At 46.3% G+C, this 18,278-nt stretch overlaps 1 protein-coding gene across 6 annotated transcripts in view; it reads right to left on the bottom strand.

The window, feature by feature from the left end:
• The window catches only part of LIN28B (lin-28 homolog B), a 116,190-nt gene that overhangs the window by 96,380 nt on the left and 1,532 nt on the right, over nt 1-18,278 (bottom strand). The window contains exons 2-3 of one of the 6 annotated variants that reach the window (XM_080389851.1): nt 8,174-8,222; nt 1,050-1,231 (exon numbers count right to left, since the gene is read on the bottom strand). In XM_080389851.1, the coding sequence (XP_080245977.1) occupies nt 1,050-1,231; nt 8,174-8,207 (216 nt within the window). In that variant the 5' untranslated portion in view covers nt 8,208-8,222. Of the gene's footprint in view, nt 1-1,049; nt 1,235-2,180; nt 2,299-8,173; nt 8,223-18,278 lie in introns of those variants that run through there. The other 5 variants (XM_080389850.1, XM_080389852.1, XM_080389853.1 and 2 more) reach the window with 5 other exon arrangements.

Genomic DNA, 18,278 nt, shown 5'->3' on the forward strand with positions numbered 1-18,278 from the left:
AAAATGGACAACGACATAAAAAGTTAAGATGCCTTTTTCCCTTCCTAACATGGCCTAGCCAAACCCAAAATGGTCTCTTTACCTCTCACTGCTCTTCTGTCCTCTGATCACCGAGTAGATTGGGTGAAATTCAAAATAGCGTTGTTGCAACTGGACACTAGCAGAAGGACCAGGGAAGGTCTACACATGCTGCTGCTTCACAAACCATGCTACAGACCTTGGGAAAAGTTCCCTTAACTTTATCACTTTGTATGTTATCTGCCATCTGCAACTCCTTTGCATCAAGTCATTCACGCCAGCTTCCACGTTCATTCACGCTGCTGTGCTTAAAAACCAGAATCAAGGGCCCCATGCTACTTCTCTCCCCAACAGTCTTGCAGAGATGCTGCTTTTTTAAGTCTGACTCTTCAATCGTTACTTTTTTTTTTCCTAGGAAGGGGTATTTAAAAATCAACTAACCAAACCACATGTACGCTTCCGTGTATCACCACAGGGACACTCTCAAGTCTGAATTACTGCAAAATAACACTATAATTATGCCTTAATTTCACTAACTAATCTCAGATGAGCTTTTAAAAAGTAATTCAAGGTTTACAAGAAAAGCATTTAAAACTGTATTCAAGTGTTATCTGAAGGAAAACCAACATTTATTTATCCTTTTCCAAGCCTAATTCTAAATGAGTTTCCAAGGAAAGACATATCTGCTCCTGATCAAATTTGGTGACAAATCATAAACCTTGTTAAAAAGAAAAGTGTGGCACTTGAAAATAAATAAAAAGCACTGAAGTTTCTAACCAAACAGGAGGATACAAAGAAATAACATTATCCCTTTGCACAAATCTCTGTCCACAGAGACTAAGCACAATCTAACGACCTTATTTATTCAAATTGCATGCTGCCAATAAAACCTGTACCTAAGACAACTTTTTTCATTATAGCTGTACCTAAATACCTAGGAAAAATAGGTTACTTCTCTTCACATGAAACTGGAGTGCCACTGAGCTCAAATAATGTGGCAGGCTGAGATGGAAGACAAAAATGGGTCTTACTTGGTGTACAAAGACATCAACTGGAGACTCCAAGGGGCTTCCCTCTCGGTTGCTCATGGAGATGAACCCGAATCCCATTCTCACATTGAACCATTTGCAATGGCCGGTTCCGTGCAAAACCTGGGATTCCTCTTCTTCCTGCTCCGGCAACTTCCCGGGCTCGTCTCCACCTTTACTCGCCCCTGCTGAGGAAGAGGGAAAGGCGGGGTGGGGGTGGGGGGTGGGGGTGGGGGGTGGGGGGGGAGTAGAAAAAGAAGGAAGGGGGGACAAGATGCAAAGCAAAGAGTTAAATTCTGGTAACATCCTTTTGCCACTATAAAAGGAGTTACTGCGGAAGAAACGGAAAAAAAAGCCGAACAAAACAAAATCAAAAGGCAAACGGCGAAAAGCGGTTATTTTTTCCTAAATGCGAAAATAAACAACCTTCAACCAAAATACGTAAAAAAATAAAATCACCGGAGGTTACAGAGAGGAAAGACTGCGTACGGAGGCTCTCCCTCTCTCTTTGCCCAGGGCAGCCCACGTTTCTGTACATACGTGTATTTTTCCATTTAACTCCATCTTTCAGCCACATTACAGCACAGAACGCGATACTTTACTTGAGTATTGCTGGTTTAAGACTGATCCCATTTCTCAAGAGAAATTCTCAGCCCAATTAGTCTCTCCTCGCAAGGCGCAGGACCGGGGGGCGAGGGGGGAGGCCGGCCGAGGAGGGGTGGAGGAGAGAGAACGAGCAAAATTGGGTAGATTGCACAACTGGTTATTGCACATGCAGCGCCGAAACCACTATTTTCCAACGTGTATCCATCCCTCCTTGGAATAAACTTTCGATTAAAGTTGGGACAGGTGTACGGCCGTTTTCTCATCCCACCACTGCAACTGTGCTTAATCAAACAGGAACAATTCAAACAATAGCCCCCTGAAAGCTTTTCAAGTTGTGAATCGGTGTGGGCGGTACGGAACAGTTTCTGAGCCGGGTAACAATGGGTTTGGAGAAAGCCCCCTTGCGCGAGCTGCTAAAAAAGGGTAATGCATAGTCGGGTTAAAAGGGGGAGGGGGGGAGGGGGGGGGGAAGAGGGAGAGAGCGAGCGAGCGAAAATCATAGTAAAACAATAGAAAAAGAAAATTAACCTTCGGCCATGTTGCCCCACGGGCCCTCTGCTCCAAACTCGTGAGATGAAAACTTTCCCTGTGGATCGAAGTGGTCTTCTGCATTAATCTAACATCCTGATTTTGAACGATCGCAAATTTAGCTCGCATGGTCTAATGTGCTTTCCCTCTTTTGATTTTTCCCCTTCTCTCTCGCTCCGTTTCTGGCCCCCTGCGCACACGTGACTTGGTCAATTACATGCTTTCTTGCTACTAATTTCACATCGGATCCTTAAGGGGTTGGCAGGAGGCAGGAGTAGCCAATCGCCATTTCAACCACGCTGACACACCAAAATAATTTATGAATGAACAAGAAATTTCCAACGCGTCTTTTTTTCGATAGCTAATCTGCACGCGCCTTTACGGGAAGCCGAGATGACGTATTATTCTGGGGTGTCTGCACTCCCATGCATGCACAGGCGCGCAGGGAGGTCCGTGCGGTCCGGGGTGCAGCCCCGAGAGCCACACACGCACGCGAGGGGGTTCTGAGGGTACCCGTGCACGCGCCGGGTGGGGTACGCGCACGCGAGGCACACGCATGTGTATTGCCATGCACTGTGTTGGGAGGCGTCTGTGTTACCGTCTGCGAAAAACACGGGCGTACGTATCACCGGCTCCCCGCGTCCACCTGAGGAAAAGCCGCGCAGAGCCCCCGCAGCACGGCGGGGTCCCGGGCGGGGGGAGTGGGGGGTGGAATCTGCCTCTCCCTGCGTGTGTGTGCGCGTGTCCTGGGTGCGCGGTGTGCATGCGTGCGCGGTACATGCGTGTGCCGCACGCTACAACCCATTTCGCATTCAAATTAAAAGCGCGCCGGAAACGCGGTATCACCTTAATGTGGCCCAGAATGTGCGGGGGTTTAGCGTTTCAAAACATTTCTGGAGGGGGATGGGGCGAGGAATTGTACTTCACAGGTTTCTCCGCCATCTCTTTCCGGGGGAGGGGATGTGATTAATGACTTCCTAAATAAGAGCCCAGTTTTCAAGCCCAGTATTGGAGTGAACCTCAATCAGCAGCGATTGTTCCCCAGGAGGGAGAGGTGGAGGGAGGAGGGCTGACAGAGAAAGGGGATTTGCTAGAGAGGGGGAAGGCGGAAAAAAAAAAAAAAAAAAAAAGCTGAAGGAAGAAGACAAAGAGGGAAGGAATAACGCTGACCGGGGACTGCTGTTCTAAGTCTTCGCTGCCAGCGGGGGGGATCCAACTCGGAACAAGCGCCGTGCACTGTGTAACAGGCCCGGCGACGGCCCGAGCGAGCCCTGCACAGCGGCGCTCACTCCGGCTCCCGCAGGTACACGGCTGCCAGCCGCTCCCGAGCCCTTGCTATCGCCGTACTTACGGCCAAACGCTTATTTAAAAATTATTTTTAGGAAGTTAGGTGAGATTCCGTTTTATTTTCCATCTCTCCTGTCTCCTGCGGTGAAAAGGTACAGACGAAGGTATGAAAACATCACGTTTTGCCTCTTCTGTCCTCACCACTGCCTACTCACAGAACATCGCTCTACATCCAGTATTGTATAACCTATATTGCCTATACCTTGTTAAAACCTGGGCTCAATTACTTTCTTATTAACCCTCCATCCCCCCCTCCCCCAGCATCCTCTCTTATCCCAAGGACACACACAAACAAAAGCCAAAGCCACAAACCGATCCGTGCAGAACCTGAATACAAGGGGTTTATGCATTTGCAAAGCACTTGCTGTTGCTTGGGAAGTGGCGTCGATCAGTCTGCCCAATTAAGGGGGACGCCTTTGCCCCCATGGGCCTGTTTACTCCTTTTGTTGCCTTTCAGGAAAGCGTAAATTCCCCTGCTAGCGCCTCACTTCTGTGTGAAATACCAAGGTGCTCGGTTTGATCGTTTGCTAGAAAGAAGCGAGGGTGGGCAAAAGTGTACTCATACAAGCAGCCTGGCAAGTGGAGCAGAAGCTTTAAATCCTGAAATTCCTTTGCAGTCTTCAACCGTAAATTTCCTATAGGTTATTTCAACAGTGGAGGTCGACTTCCTACACTGACCTGCCTTACTCGTTCGTGCAACATACCATTTCTTTTTGCTCGTAACCTCCCTTCCCCCTTTGCAATACCGATTATTTTACAATATTAAATCAGTAGTAATTTTATATGCTTGGATCTTATGACCGGGACGATATCTAATATATAATAAATGTACGAGATTTTAACACACGTAAACTCTAGTATGAACAAGAAATGAAGGTTACCGGAAGAAAAAAAAAAAAAAGCTTAAACCACTTACTTGAAGTGCCCAAGACTACATTTCTTGTAGAATGGCACGTTTATAAAATACGAGCTCTCTCTGCCCCTCCCTTCGAAAAGACAGAAAGTATCTGTTTAATACCGTTTTCAAAGTCTTTATTTTTTCAGCTTGATTTATTTTACCGACGTTTGGTATAAAAATTCCTTAGAAGCTAGAATATTGGTTAAACAGACACAAACGAGTTGACTGAGTTCCTTAAATGGACAAAAAGTCTTGTTAGCGAATTTCAGTTAAAAGAAAATTCAGCATAATACGTTCTTCCATGAATAAATGAAAGGCTACAAAACCACCTCAATAAAGTAAAGATATTTGTTGCAAAGTATTTCTTACATTGCAAAATAAATGCAGATTTTGTAAAATGGAGCGGGGGGGATTTGCAAAGGGTCTTTACTGAGATTTTCAGGCCTCCAGTATTAGTGGAATTAAGGTTGGGGTCACTGGACTGGTCACTGGTGTCAGATGTTATCGACTCATTCATTTCCTGCAAGGGACATCAGCCTTTCAAGTTTTGTGGAAGGTAGAGAGCTGCTGCCAGCTGGGAACTCTCCGGGAAAAAAAAAAAAAAAAAAAAAAAAAAAAAAAAAAAGAAAAATAAAGAAAAAAAAAAAGAACCCAACCCACTAATACCCTTCCAAAATTCATTCGCAAAGAATCGGGGGGAGGGGAAAAGCCAAGAGTATAAAGGGGGAGAAAGCCCTACAGAACAAGCCAGTTTTGTGGAAAAATTAGTTTTATGGTAATACAGTTCTCATATTAAAAAGTGTATTTCTAGCCTTACATTTCGCTAAATTGATGCTAATTTTAGTAAAGACATAGGAAGCTGCAGCATCGTCTTCCTAAATGCACAGCAAGAGCTCACTTGAAACTGTAACCAAAACCAGTGGTGTTGGATTTCCAATTTGTCAACTTCCTAAAACTTTTACAGTCCTAACTCTAGTTTCTTCTATGCCCCAAAACAAAGAAGGACCCCACCTCCAAAAAACAAAACAAAGAAAAAAAAAACCCAAAACCCCGACCAACCACCAAACAAACGCCCGACCCGCGTGCATTTGAAACAAAACGCGTTTTACACTTGAAAGCAGAGCTCGGGGTGCTGCCGCGACTTCCCATTTCAAAGCACAGCCAACATTTCTCGCCGACGGGCAGGCAGGAAAAGCAGGAAAGGCGCCGGAGAGCCCCTGCCCCCTCTTCTTCACTTGCCGGGGCCGCTCGCTCTGCGCCGCGGCCGCCGCCCCACGCACGACAGCGCCAGCCCACGCGCGCCGCTCCCGCCGCCGTGCCCGGGTAAGGCGCCCGTCGTGCTTCCTACGCGGTTTCTATCGAAACCGGCTCTTCCCAGCGCGGAGAGAGGGGGCTTCCCGGCCGCTTCCTCAGGCCAAGGGTCTCTGCCGGTGCTAAGCTCTTCCCGCCAAAACCCTCTCACCTAGGGTTTGGGCGCCAAAACCGCCTTCCCTTTCCGCCGCCGCGAAGCGCCGGGCCGAGGGCGGGGGCTGCCACCGGCTCGCGGGCTCTCCCTTTGGGCAGCGGCCGTGTCGCTCTGGGATGGCGGGGGCGGAGGGGGGCGGGGGTGGCGGCGGCGCTTCCAATCGCTCGTCGCCCGCCGGGGCGCCGAGGAGGGCGACACACGGGCGCCCGCCGGGCGTGAGGGCTCGGCCCAGCGGCCGCGCTCCCTGCCTGCCCGCGGGCGCGGCCGTTGGGACGGCGGGTCTGTCCCCGCAGCCCTGCCCCGGCGCCACGCTTTGCCCTCGGGCTTTTGTTTAACACTTCCAGAAAATGCGGTTTCTTTCCACCGGGTGAGGTGGCGACATGCCTTCCCGCGCGTTTCGGAGAGCAGGCCGGCCGCGCCCAGCTCTCCCCCTTCCCCTGCTCCGGTCTTGCTGCCCGCGGTGTTATTCCCGCAGGACTGTTTAAAAACAACTTTTTAACAAAACACAGCTCCGACCTAGCTGCGCGCTTCCCATGGCTATGGACGATGAAGACGGAGTTTGCTCGACGTGCGTCCGCGGGGCACGAAGCTACCCAGTTTATAACGGAGCCTTCGCACCGCTCCCGTACGAACGACGGCTCCTTTCGGGAATCGCCGCTCGAGCGCGGCAGGCGCCTCCCCCCGCCCGCCGGCTGCCCCCCGGAGCACGGCTTTGGGAGCCCCCAACGGCTGCCCCGGCGCTCCTCAGCCGCTGCACCTGAGGTGGGCGCCAGCCGCGGACACCCCCGCGGGCGCGCACGCTCCCCGCAGCCCAGCCCGCCTCCGCCTTCCTCAGGGAGCCGGCGCGGCCCTGGCCGAAGGCTCACGCCGCAGCCTGCAGGCACCGCTGTTCTAATTAGCGGCTGGAGCGCAGTTTCAAACACGCGCTTTACTGACATTCTCTGTTGAAATGAAACGCGGCGGCTCTCGGTGCCGCACCGCCGTGCTGCGCGGTCCGCCCTGCCCGCCGCGGATCGCCTGCCGGCAGCACCGGCGGGTTGCGAGGGGGATTCACAAAGTGCAGGAAATTGCTCCGATCCCACGCGTGATCGGAGGGCAGGACGCGGGAGGCACGCACTCGGAAAGCTCTGCTGCAGGATGTGGTCTCACGTACATTAACAGTCTCTCAGCTGTGGATTTGCAACTGATAGCGACCGCTTCCCCGGCGGATTTAAGGAGGCTCTAGCCGGTCGTCGTGGGAGCCCGTCTGACAGGGCTAAAACCCGTCCGGGAAGACCGGCACTTCCAGAGGGACCGGACGTACGCCGCTGCCCGCCCGACGTACCCGCGCCGGCGGCCAGCGGCCCGGTCCCGTCGCTTCACCTGCCGCGGTGCCAGCGCAGGACGATGAGCGGGCGCTTCCGCGCCTCGGGCTCCAGCCCGTCTCCTCACCCGGCGCAGCCGCACCCGCCTCGGTGTGCGCGTCCCGGCGGGGCGCCCCTCCTCCCCGCCGGGCAACCGCCCGGCTGCTCTCGCCCGCCGCCTGGCAGCCTGCGCGGCTCGGCAGTGACACGGGGCGCTCCCGCGGCCCCAGCACACAGGTAGACCGGGCCCCTGCCAGCGCCAGCCCCGGGCTACCCACCGCCGCAACGGGCGCACCCCGCTGTGCGGGAGCCGGGCCGGGGTGGCTGCCCGGTGTGCCCGGGGCGAGCGCCCGGCGCGTAGCGCAGCGAGAGCGGCCTCCGCCCCCACCCCGTCGGTCACGCAGCGCCGCGGGGGAGCCCCGCACCCCTGCCCGCTGCCCCGCACCCCTGCCCGCCGCCCCGCGCATGCGCCGCCGCGGGCGGGCACCCGGGAGGGGCCGCCGCGGGAGCGGGACGGGCGAGCACCGCCGCCGGCTGCGCTGCGCTAGAGGCACGGCGTGGCGGTGAGCCCGGCCGGCGCTGTAACCTGACAGCGGCATGGAAGTAACTCGAGGAGTTAAATTCTAGTGAGTGGCCAGGGTCTGTGTGCGGTGGCCCTGCAGCCCTCTCACAGACCTGTGGGCTCCTACAACTTAAAACATGTATCTGACCCTAGGCTGCTGTAAAACTTTCCTTACGTAATTGTTTATTTGTCTTACAGAAGCACAACACTCAAACAGCATCAAACAAGAACTCTGAAGCTTGTGCACAAAATTAATGATTCTCCTCCCTCCCTCCCCAGGAATTAAGTTCATCCGAGTCAGTGGGACACAAGTACTGCAGTACCTCAGTTTTAGAGATACAAAGTCAGCCATGTAAGACGCTATTAGAGAAGACTGACCTGAGCCTGAGGAGACCTTCTTGAATGACCTCATCGTCTTCTGAGGAACCTAAAATCAGAGAGCTGGAGTCAGTACTGTGTACACTGTACCTGAGTACCATATTTAATTACCTCTTCTCCAGTTTAACGGCTCATTAGAAGGCCATAAAATGCCAGGGCATTGACTCTGTGAAGTGACCTGTAAACTTATTAACTGTTTGAGACTTACCTAGCTCATCAGAACTGCAATGAGATAAACAAGGCACAAGATAAAATCAGCCGCTGTTGAATTTTTTTCTTTCCCAAGCCTCCATAAAGGAGCTACACAGGTGATGACAACAGAGGGAAAAGACACAGATTTGCAGGATATTGGAAGGTGTTTGTTTCCTTTATCAATATTTAATTGCAATAGGTAACCTAAGAACTAGTCAGTTGTCTTTACTACGCTTAAATTGTACAAATTAAACAGTCAGTCATACTTTGTATATGCTTTAAGAAAACAATAATTCTTTGGGACTCTTTCATCGTCAAAATTGTAGCTCAATGCCAATTTATCATCATCAATAGAAAAATGCTTCCAATTATGCCAGTTACATAACCACAGAGCATAATATGTAATAGTATTAAAATCTAGGTCTCTATCTGAATAAAATCAGTCATAAAAATACAGATGTGTAACTTGATTGAAACTACGTGAAAGGTGTACTTTTGATCTAGTTGAGCAAGGCCTGGCTAATTTTCCATAATGCCAATAAAAATATCATGCAGAAAATTAGTACCACAAATGGCAGGAAGCATGAAGGAAAAGACCTTGCTTTGGGAGTAAGCTTGTTACTTAGGCTGTCTAGTTTGTTTATTAAAGATGAACAGATAGGAGCATGCATGAACTCACCTTCTACAAGCCTGTCCACTGTCTTTTGAATAATCTACTTTAACAAAAACCCATCCAAAACAAACAAGGAATTTCAGTATCGTCCTGTTTAGACATAAGCCCCATTCTTTTCTCCTTTAGAGAAATCTGAGATTTGTCTTTTTCCAGTTTAAAAGCACATCCTCAGTTATCCTGATCTTACTCAAAAATGGGATATTCCACTAGGAGTGAGCAAAGCCAGAAGAATAACCCAAGACAAATGAAAATCAAATTTCTCTAACTTCTTTTCCCTTACAGTCAGTTATCCTGAGCCATTTCCAACACCAGGGATTGGAAAAGGGGATGATGGTACAATCTTTTCCAGTGCAACAGCACTGGCAAGCCGATTCGGTTCCTCTTCTTTTGTAGTAACTAAGTTTTCCACTGGAACTGTGTAGACTTCACCCTTGTATTAAACTTAGCTCTGCTTTTACACCTTCAAGCACTGAAGCCCAATCTCTTGTGTCTGCTGCTTTGTTCTGCCAACCTGTGGCTATGTGGCTTTTGTGTCTTAAGGATTTACTTGCATTATTTATGCAACATAATGAAATATGCAAGCATAGAGTAAAGGATCTGTTTTCTTCGCTTTGGCACGTAGTCTGCTTCAGTTTATGAAGGGATTAAAAATAAATATTTGGGGGAGTGGTGTTGGGACTCAAAGGGGAAAAGTAAAGCTCTTAAAAATTGTAGCAGGAAACAGCACAAGTTCAAGTTACTCTTGTTTCCAGTACTGCCATTTCATAACACATTTGTAAGCTTCATGTATTTTAGTGTGTCACATAAATGTATCAGGTTATTACGCAGAAAAAAGGAGATGTGATTTTTTTATAAAGCAGTTCTGATAAAAATTCCCAATACAATACACAAAACTTGGCACAAGTGATGTTAACTGTACAAAAGCCTGGGCATTCCAATTCCGTGAAATTAACTGGCATGTATTTTACTGCATCCTACTGAAAGCCATTAAGAAATCGGTCCCTGACTTAAATGGAACCAAGTTTGGGCTCCGAAATAGCTCATGGTGAACTCTCCTATTGCCTCCTTATGCTACACAGAACAGAAAAATATTTTGGCATTTTAGTTCTGACACTATCTTGGCATTTAAGTGACCTTTTTAACTGCAAATAACCAAATAAATACTGTTGAGGAATTATGTACTAGACAGCAAGATGTTTTTAGAGAGAAAGTTACTTGCTTTGAAAGCAATCCTTGTTTTAACTATGCATTCACAGCACGTGGAAGGATACTGTAACAGTAGACAAAAAATAATGCAACAGAACACCATATGGAATTATTGCAGGATAGGAAATACAATGAAAAGAGTAGTATCAGTTAAAAACACACCAACAGACATCCAACAAAGGTAAACCCACCTTTCCTTACAGGTAGCACATTCTACAATTTAACTTAACAGCTTATGTAGTTTGTTTTTTGACAACTTACTGGGCGGTGGAAAATACTAGTAAGTTTATACCTATTTAAAAAGAAATGTATTATCTTTGATAAGCATTGTTTTGAATTCATTAGCTTAAGCAAGTTTGCTGCCAAAAGATTCAAAAAGATTTGCTTGGATGAAAGTAAAGCATACATACATAGTTACCCAATTTCAATGTTATATGCTTTCCTCCAAAAATAAGTTGAAAAGAAAAACTCTGATGTTAAACCTGTTTCTTACAGTCAGTGGTAGTCAAAGGGCTGATTTCTTCCACAGAATAAAGCCAGCAGTATTTTTTTAAATGCTCAACACTGCAAGTACAACCAGAGTGCAGAAGAACTAGAAAACAAAACCCACCAATATTTTATTTTTTAACAAACAAATATGACAGTGATGCAAAGGAATAGGGGAAAACCTTTCCAACATTAAAGGAGCTCCTTTAGTAAACTCATCAAGAGTAAAGACTAAAATGGATGAATACTGCAAAGTATATACAAAGTGTTAAGACTTATATATAGAACCCAAGCATAGAAAGAGCACTAAACATCAGCTTTTAAAATATATATACACACACACACACACACACACTCGTCAGATACATTAACTTAGAAAACACATTTAGTAACTAATGAACTTTGCTATCTTTTGAACCAGTCAGTAAAAATTAACTAACACTTTATTCTTGTTCACAGTTCTTGACTGCTGGTAGAAGCACTATGCACACAGTATTTTGATTTCAAACATCGCAAAAAAGTGTTGTCTTATACTCTGAATTAACTTGTTTTAACAAGTATGTACATGGATTCCTTAATGTACAATTCTAAATAATGAATTTCCTCCTGAGCCGTTTTCGTTGTTTTAACTCTTTTCCTTTCTGTTTTATTCAGTAAAATATAGTTACTTTGCAATGAACAAATAACAATTAATATTTCCTGAAAATGTACACTCAGATGTCAATGTCCTTATTAAATTACTGGGGGGGGGGGGAATATTTGAAAGCTCTCACAATTTTATTCTTAGTCTAGCCATAATCTTTTTTGCTTTTCTTCCATACTTTTCTTCTTACACTATTACAGTATTTTTCTAGCAAGTGAAGATAAAAGCAAGCACGTGTGAGATGCCAAAACATTCAAAAAATGCTGATTCACAAAAATTAATTAAACAACTAGCAGATTAAAATTTAGTCTTTCTTTACAAATGTCACCCAGTCTTGTCATTGGTCTGAAGAAGGGTAATTACATTTGGAAGTAAATAAAGTAGCTTTGCCACAGTCCAGGTATGCTTTTCTCAGATATAAAAAGAGGCTAAGCATACCTTAGTTTTTAAGAAATGAAGTAAACACTTTTGAAGATCAAGCATCCAGTTATGCACCTTTTAACTACTTGTAAGAATGTCATTTGACTACAGTGAGAACAGGAACAGAGAAAGGTAAAATGTGCTTCCACTATTGTCACAAATCTGATTCTTTTGGGCTATGAAAAGGAGTAATAAAACCCACTGTATCGTAATTGGAGCCAACGAAAGCCTCCCAAGTAATAGGATCAAAGTTTCTCAAAATTAAATTATATTATTATATTAATATTGACAATTATTTTAGGATTAAAAACTATTCAGTATTCAGGTTAAAATTTTAATAATATATACTAAAATTTTAATATGTACTAAAGGAACACGCTGAACAAGATTATTTTTGCTTTACAGATTCAAAAGAGGTATACACAATTCTCATATTTGGTGTATTTGGTATAATCTGTGATTTCATACAGTCTGCATTTGAATGTAGATATATCAAGCAACTATGATAACTAATAAAAAGCAATGTAAAGTATGTTTCAAACAATATTTTGTAAGATTCAAACGTAAGGTTTTTTTAAATACACCATTTAAAAATAAAACACACCACCCTCTACTACTACTGGTTTTCTACTTCCTTCATTTTTAAAGAATTTTGTTCCCAGTTTACTGTCAGCGTGGGTATATTTAAATTGACATATATTGATTTACTTTACAGCAAATGAAACCATGAGAAAATTACCTTGCGATCTTATTACATCTGTTTACAATCAGATTTTTCTTTGTATTTTTAAAATTGATCAGTATCAGCACTTTGTAAGGCAAAAACCTTTAAAAGCCACAATTCTCAGATCAACATTTTTTTCAGAGCTTGATGACTGGTTTATTTTGTACTTACTTAGTTCTATGAGAAACTGGAGGGGGGGGGGAGAAACACTTTATTTCCCCACTTGAAAACTATTTGCAAACAAAACACCACCAAATTAAGCCCCCAAAAGAAACATGTTAAAAGTCAAATTAAAGAAAAAAACATTATGGCAACAAGGTGAGTTCAATGTTTAAGTTTTAGTTTAAAGAAAAATGCATTTTTTTTCATTCTCCCTGATTACACTAAATTGAACATGTATTGTTCACATTCAATGGATAGATGTTACATTTTCAATCCAGAACTGTACATGCTTTTTCCTCTTGCAAAACTATTATCAAACCAAAATTAAATCTGTTCTATAAACAAATGGTATAACTTATAACTTTTGTTTCGGTTATAAAAATACCCTAACCAATTAAGACTTTAACATCACCCCCTCAAAAGTGATAGCACTATAAGAAGTCCGTTTTTTTTAAAATATATTCTATAGATTTTTATTTGTTTTTATAACAAATTTAGTATGGTTTGTTCAGACCACCTTGCTGAGATGTTTTACTTTAATACTTGTTTTCATGGAATTTATATATCTTTCACATATCCCTTCCTTTGCACAGCATTTTTGTTTTATTTGTACATGCCGTTTACCTACATAACACAGAATCTTCTTTCTTGGTTTTTGTTGTTGGGTTTTTTTTAATCACTGAATTATTACTTGAGAGTGTTGATAAAGATGGAATTTTTAAAAATCATGTGTATTTCATAACATGCTCACCAAATACTGCTACGGATATAGTGGATTAAAACAACTTAACCAAAAGTTATAAAAATAAAACAACACATGACTACATTTTAAACACCAATATTCACTTTCCTAGATGTATGGATAGTGCAGGGTGTGTGACATTTTTCTCATTTTAACTGGAGTGGACAGCAGTCCTGTATGTCATACCTTCTAACAGTGTGAGTCACTGTTTAACACAACTGAACAAATAAAGTAATGCAATGGTCATTTTTAATAAACTTTTGTGCAGACACATCATGAATTCAAATCAGAAAAAAGCCCACAGGAACATCAGTGATATATAACTAAAATTCCACAATCTCTAAAATCAAAGATGAAAATCTTGAAAATCAGTGCACACATCAATATTTGAAGTAGGTACAGGGGACACAGCATCTGAAAGAAAAGCAAAATCCTACTATGCATTAGAAAAGTGCTAGTGACTACAAATTTTAACAGTGTAATTTGTGGGTATTATCCTTAGGTGTTGCAATACTGCATGTGATCCAAATATACACCAAATGTTACATATAGTAAGTATATTTATTACATACCTTTAGAATATTTATGAAAACATGTTTAGTGCAAATGTGATATTAACATAAAAATTGAAACAATCCCTTCAAATTGTTAAGAACCCTGAATCTTAATTACCGAGACAATAACTACAATGCATATAATAAAATTATAATTGCATACATGTACTGATTACACAGTCCGTTTTAGGTTACTGCAGAGCGACACAGAGAATGCTGCAGACTGGAAGCAGGATTTTTGGGAAGGAAAGGGCTTTGCTACAAATAACAAGTATGCACACGAATGCCAAAATGCACGGACCTGCAATTTAACTTTATAAAGTCACAGTATGTATCATCAGGAGAAAAAAAAAGGTCTATTCTAAGATCACTGAAAAAGCAGAAAAATGGCTATACACTCTTCCCTTACTTCTCAATTACAAATACTGAATTTGATTGTAGATTGTAATTATTAAATGTTAAATTAAGAAATGTATTTAAATGTTTAAATTTAGATTTATTTTTATCAGTAGTATAAATAATTCCATATTACAGCCACATTCAAGAAAGTAACCGTGTAAAACTACCTCTATTTCTCTGTTAAAATTGACTAGTTAAATATTACACTCCTCGCTTTTCTGTATAATTAAGCTTTTGTTCAACCATGAAAAAACTAGAAACTGATTGCTTGAAAATGAGCTGCATGACCTTTGTCCCTGTTTCTCACCTCTGACCTTTAATTTGAAGACACTGCATATCAATTCATTCTATTTTTAGAAGCAGAATATGAAAATGCCTACATATTTTTAAAATTATTATCCTCCTGTATAAACCACATCAGGTTGTTTTTGTCTTTTTTTAGCCTCTACACATCAAACCAGAGTAGCGTATTTGCTTTTCATTGTGCAACTGCATTTGAAACGCCCAGTGTGCAATTACAGAAAATGAACACTTGTCTCTGTGGTGGAAAGAAGGCTTTTTCTTTTTTTAAAACATACTAGAGATGGTGAAGCACGTTAAAGTGAACTTAGGGAAAAAAACCTTCTAGATTGCATGCCTTCCGAGATTTAACTGTCTTTTATTAAAGAGAGGAAAACAGAAAAAAGCTCATGTCTGTGTTTGTACTGCTGCTAATAGATACTTGTTTTTTCTTGAACCTTCCCCATACCAAGAGTGGTTTATTTTGTTCTCCCCAATGACATGCTGTTTTGATAGTAGCTTTCAGCACGCCCTTTCATAAACTGAACCTGTGGTTAAAAATAGCAAATAGCAAGTTCCTGCCCACTTGCTGGTTTCAGCTGCACTTCCATTTTACATAGGTAACACTATGCTTCGCAAGTTGTTTACAAAAAACCTTTATTGCTGGAAGGGCTCTTTCTCTGAAGAAGAAAGCGCTGTAGTATTTCTGTCACTGATTTTGGGACCAGCATTCAGTACCAGAGGGATACGGTGCGTTACATAAAGGCTTTTGGCGAGAGCATTTCCCTACCGTGACCCCTTGCGAACGGTGCAAAAACACGCGAGACGAACAAAGGCGCAAGCACCACCCGCAGCCGTGCCCGCGACACCCGACCCGTCGCGGGGCCGCGGCCGCCCCGACACGGCTGGCGGGATTCAGCACCCCGGCCAGCGGCGGGGAGGAGGGGCTGCCGCCCGCCCCCGGCCCGGCCCCCGCGCCCCCGGCCGCGCAGCGCAGCGCAGCGCCGCCCCGCCCCGGCGGCCCTCGCCCCGCCTGGCCCGGCGGGCCACCGGCCTGCCCGACAGCGCAGCGCGCCCGGGCTCCTTCCTAAGGGCAGGACGGTTCCTTCGGAAACTGCCTCCCGCCACGGCGCCCGGCTCCGAGCGGCGCTGGGCTCCTCGCCTGTCCGCGCAGCGGCCGCGCCGTCTTAGCAGCGGTGTCAGCTGTCGCTCAAAGAAAACGCTGCCACGGAGTTACAAAAAAGAAAAAGAGGAGGGACAAGTATTTTAACCACTCGGGCTTTAAAAATGACTTCTGTGCTTGGGGGTGCAAGCTGGAACACTGCTCCTGACTGCATCCTAGCAATGGCTCAGGCAGCAGCCGTTCAGGCCTACGAGGGAGAGGGTTTGGGGCTTCCTACTTCATTTATTACCATCTTTCTTCTCCTGAAATTTGTAATACATGCCAGCTAATACACTTCAAGATTTAAACAAAAAAACCAAAAAAAGTTTTCTCGAAACCGAGATGGCAGCATGCACCCTTTACAGAATGTGTTTTTAAAACAGAGCAGACAACAGCTGGTTTTGTCATACCCCCATGGGCTGCTTTTACTACAGCTGCATTTTTGTAACTACTACACGGGACAAACATCAGCCACCATCACAACTTTTATCATTACATTCGTTTCACTACAGCAAAGGAAACTTGGCATCCTGGTGTATTAATAATTAAGGTCATAATTTAATTCAATATTGACTCATGCTACTCTACACCAAGGGGAAAAAAACCCATCATCGTTCTTTAAAGAACTACAGCTCAGTTGCACAACTTATAAATGGTTTTTCAAACAAACCTGTCAGTGCTGCCTCCTCTAAAGCTTTAACGCTTTTCAGTGTTTTAAGAATAAATTACTTGTAGTTTTGTAAAGCAAAGCATACAGGTATCAGTCTAAGAGTAAACATACCCTACTGCATTTTAGTACAATACTATATCCGGATACCACTAAAACTACACAACTGTATTTAAATGAACTACAACCAAATTTAACTACAATTGTTTTTTTAGTATCTGATGACTTGTTCATGACAGGAAATGTCTCCATACTTGCAATTACAAGTAGTGTTTCCAGGCAAGATGTGAAATTCCAACACAGGCTATTAGATAGGGCGGGGGGAACGGGGGACACGGCACTAGAGCAGCCCTGTGTATGGCCTATTTAAGAACAGGAAGATCAGTTATGTAAGGAAAAAGCATGAAGCCTGTAAACAAACTGGTAGAGCGTGCTACTATTTCGTCCCATCACTGTAAGGACATCATACATAATTTACTCAAACCATTAACAAGGTAACAATTGGCAAGAGAGAAACAAGTAAATTAATCAAATCTCTTCAGGTAGTATGTTTATCAGATGAAAACGGGCAACTCCCTCACGTTAAAGCAAAAAGATTTAAGATCAACCTAGAGCTTTCAGGTTTATTTAGGAATTCTGCACTTTGTAATAGCCTGGGCAAAACATTTACGTGCACTGCTGCCGCGTGGTTATTTTTAGGTTAACGTACTCATCTGCTGGCCGTCTGGCTGACCCTCACTGTGCGACTCCCCAGCCCAACGGCCGCAGCCCGGTACCGGGGTTGCGTGGTCCAGCCCCGGCCCGCCCGCCGGCAGCCCGCCCCGCCCTCGCCCCAACCGACTGCGCCGCCTCTCCCCCGGGCGTGAAACCAGACAAGGAGAAACAAGGCGTTGTGGAGGCACTTCTTGCAGTTTTATTTCTTCTCCTTCGCGCTGCGTCCCGTCGGCACCGGCAACTCCGCCTCAGAGCCGGCCGTGAGGCTACATGTGACCGTTACCTGGGAAGCCCGCCCGCGGCACCGCCGGCGGGGACGCGCCCCCGCCGCCTCCACACCGCCCCGGCTCGGCCCTCTCCCCGCAGCCCCGTGGGGCGGCCGCCGCAGAGGGAGGGCAGCGGCCGGCTGCGACCCCTCGCTCCCTGCGGCGCGGCAGGGAACCATTCAAAATGGCGGCCCCGCCACCACTCACGTTTAAACCCCCCGCACCGCGCACACGGCGCTACGTGTGACACCCGGCAGCGGCGCCCGCCCCGGCCCCTCGCCCCCGCCCGCCCCGGCGGTAGTTACCACAGGGCGGCCAAACCCCGCGCCCTCCGGGGCGCGCCGCCGCGGCCCCATCCTCCGCTCCCCGGCCGCCTCACGGCGGACGTGCCGCCCGGCGGGTCCCGCGCCGCCGTCCGTCCACTCTTCTCCCCGGCCTTCCCTTCCACCCCGGCCGCCGGGCCCCGGCCGCCCCGCGCCGCTCTTCGCCCGCCCCCCCTCCACCGGCCGCGGCGGCTCGCCGGGCGGTCACCGCCATCCGGCGGCGGGGCGCGGGCCGCCCCCTGGCGTCGGGCTGCCGCACCATCCCCGCGGCCGCTGCCCGGCCGTTAACTCGGCCCCGGCCGCCGCCGCGGCGGCGCTGGCGTCTCTCGGCGGGGCGCTGCGCCCCGCGCCCCGCTCGGCGGCGGGGACAAGCTCCGTCCCCCCACCCTTCCCCTACTACGACCGCTGTCATCGTTCGCGTTTGACGTGCGGAGCGGCCCGGCACCCCCTTCCCCCCGGCCTGGAGGGGGAGCCGCGGCTCGGCTACCGACAG

The sequence above is a fragment of the Falco punctatus genome (genome assembly GCF_963210335.1).
Source record: "Falco punctatus genome assembly, chromosome: 5".
In the NCBI taxonomy this organism is placed as follows: Eukaryota; Metazoa; Chordata; class Aves; order Falconiformes; family Falconidae; genus Falco; species Falco punctatus.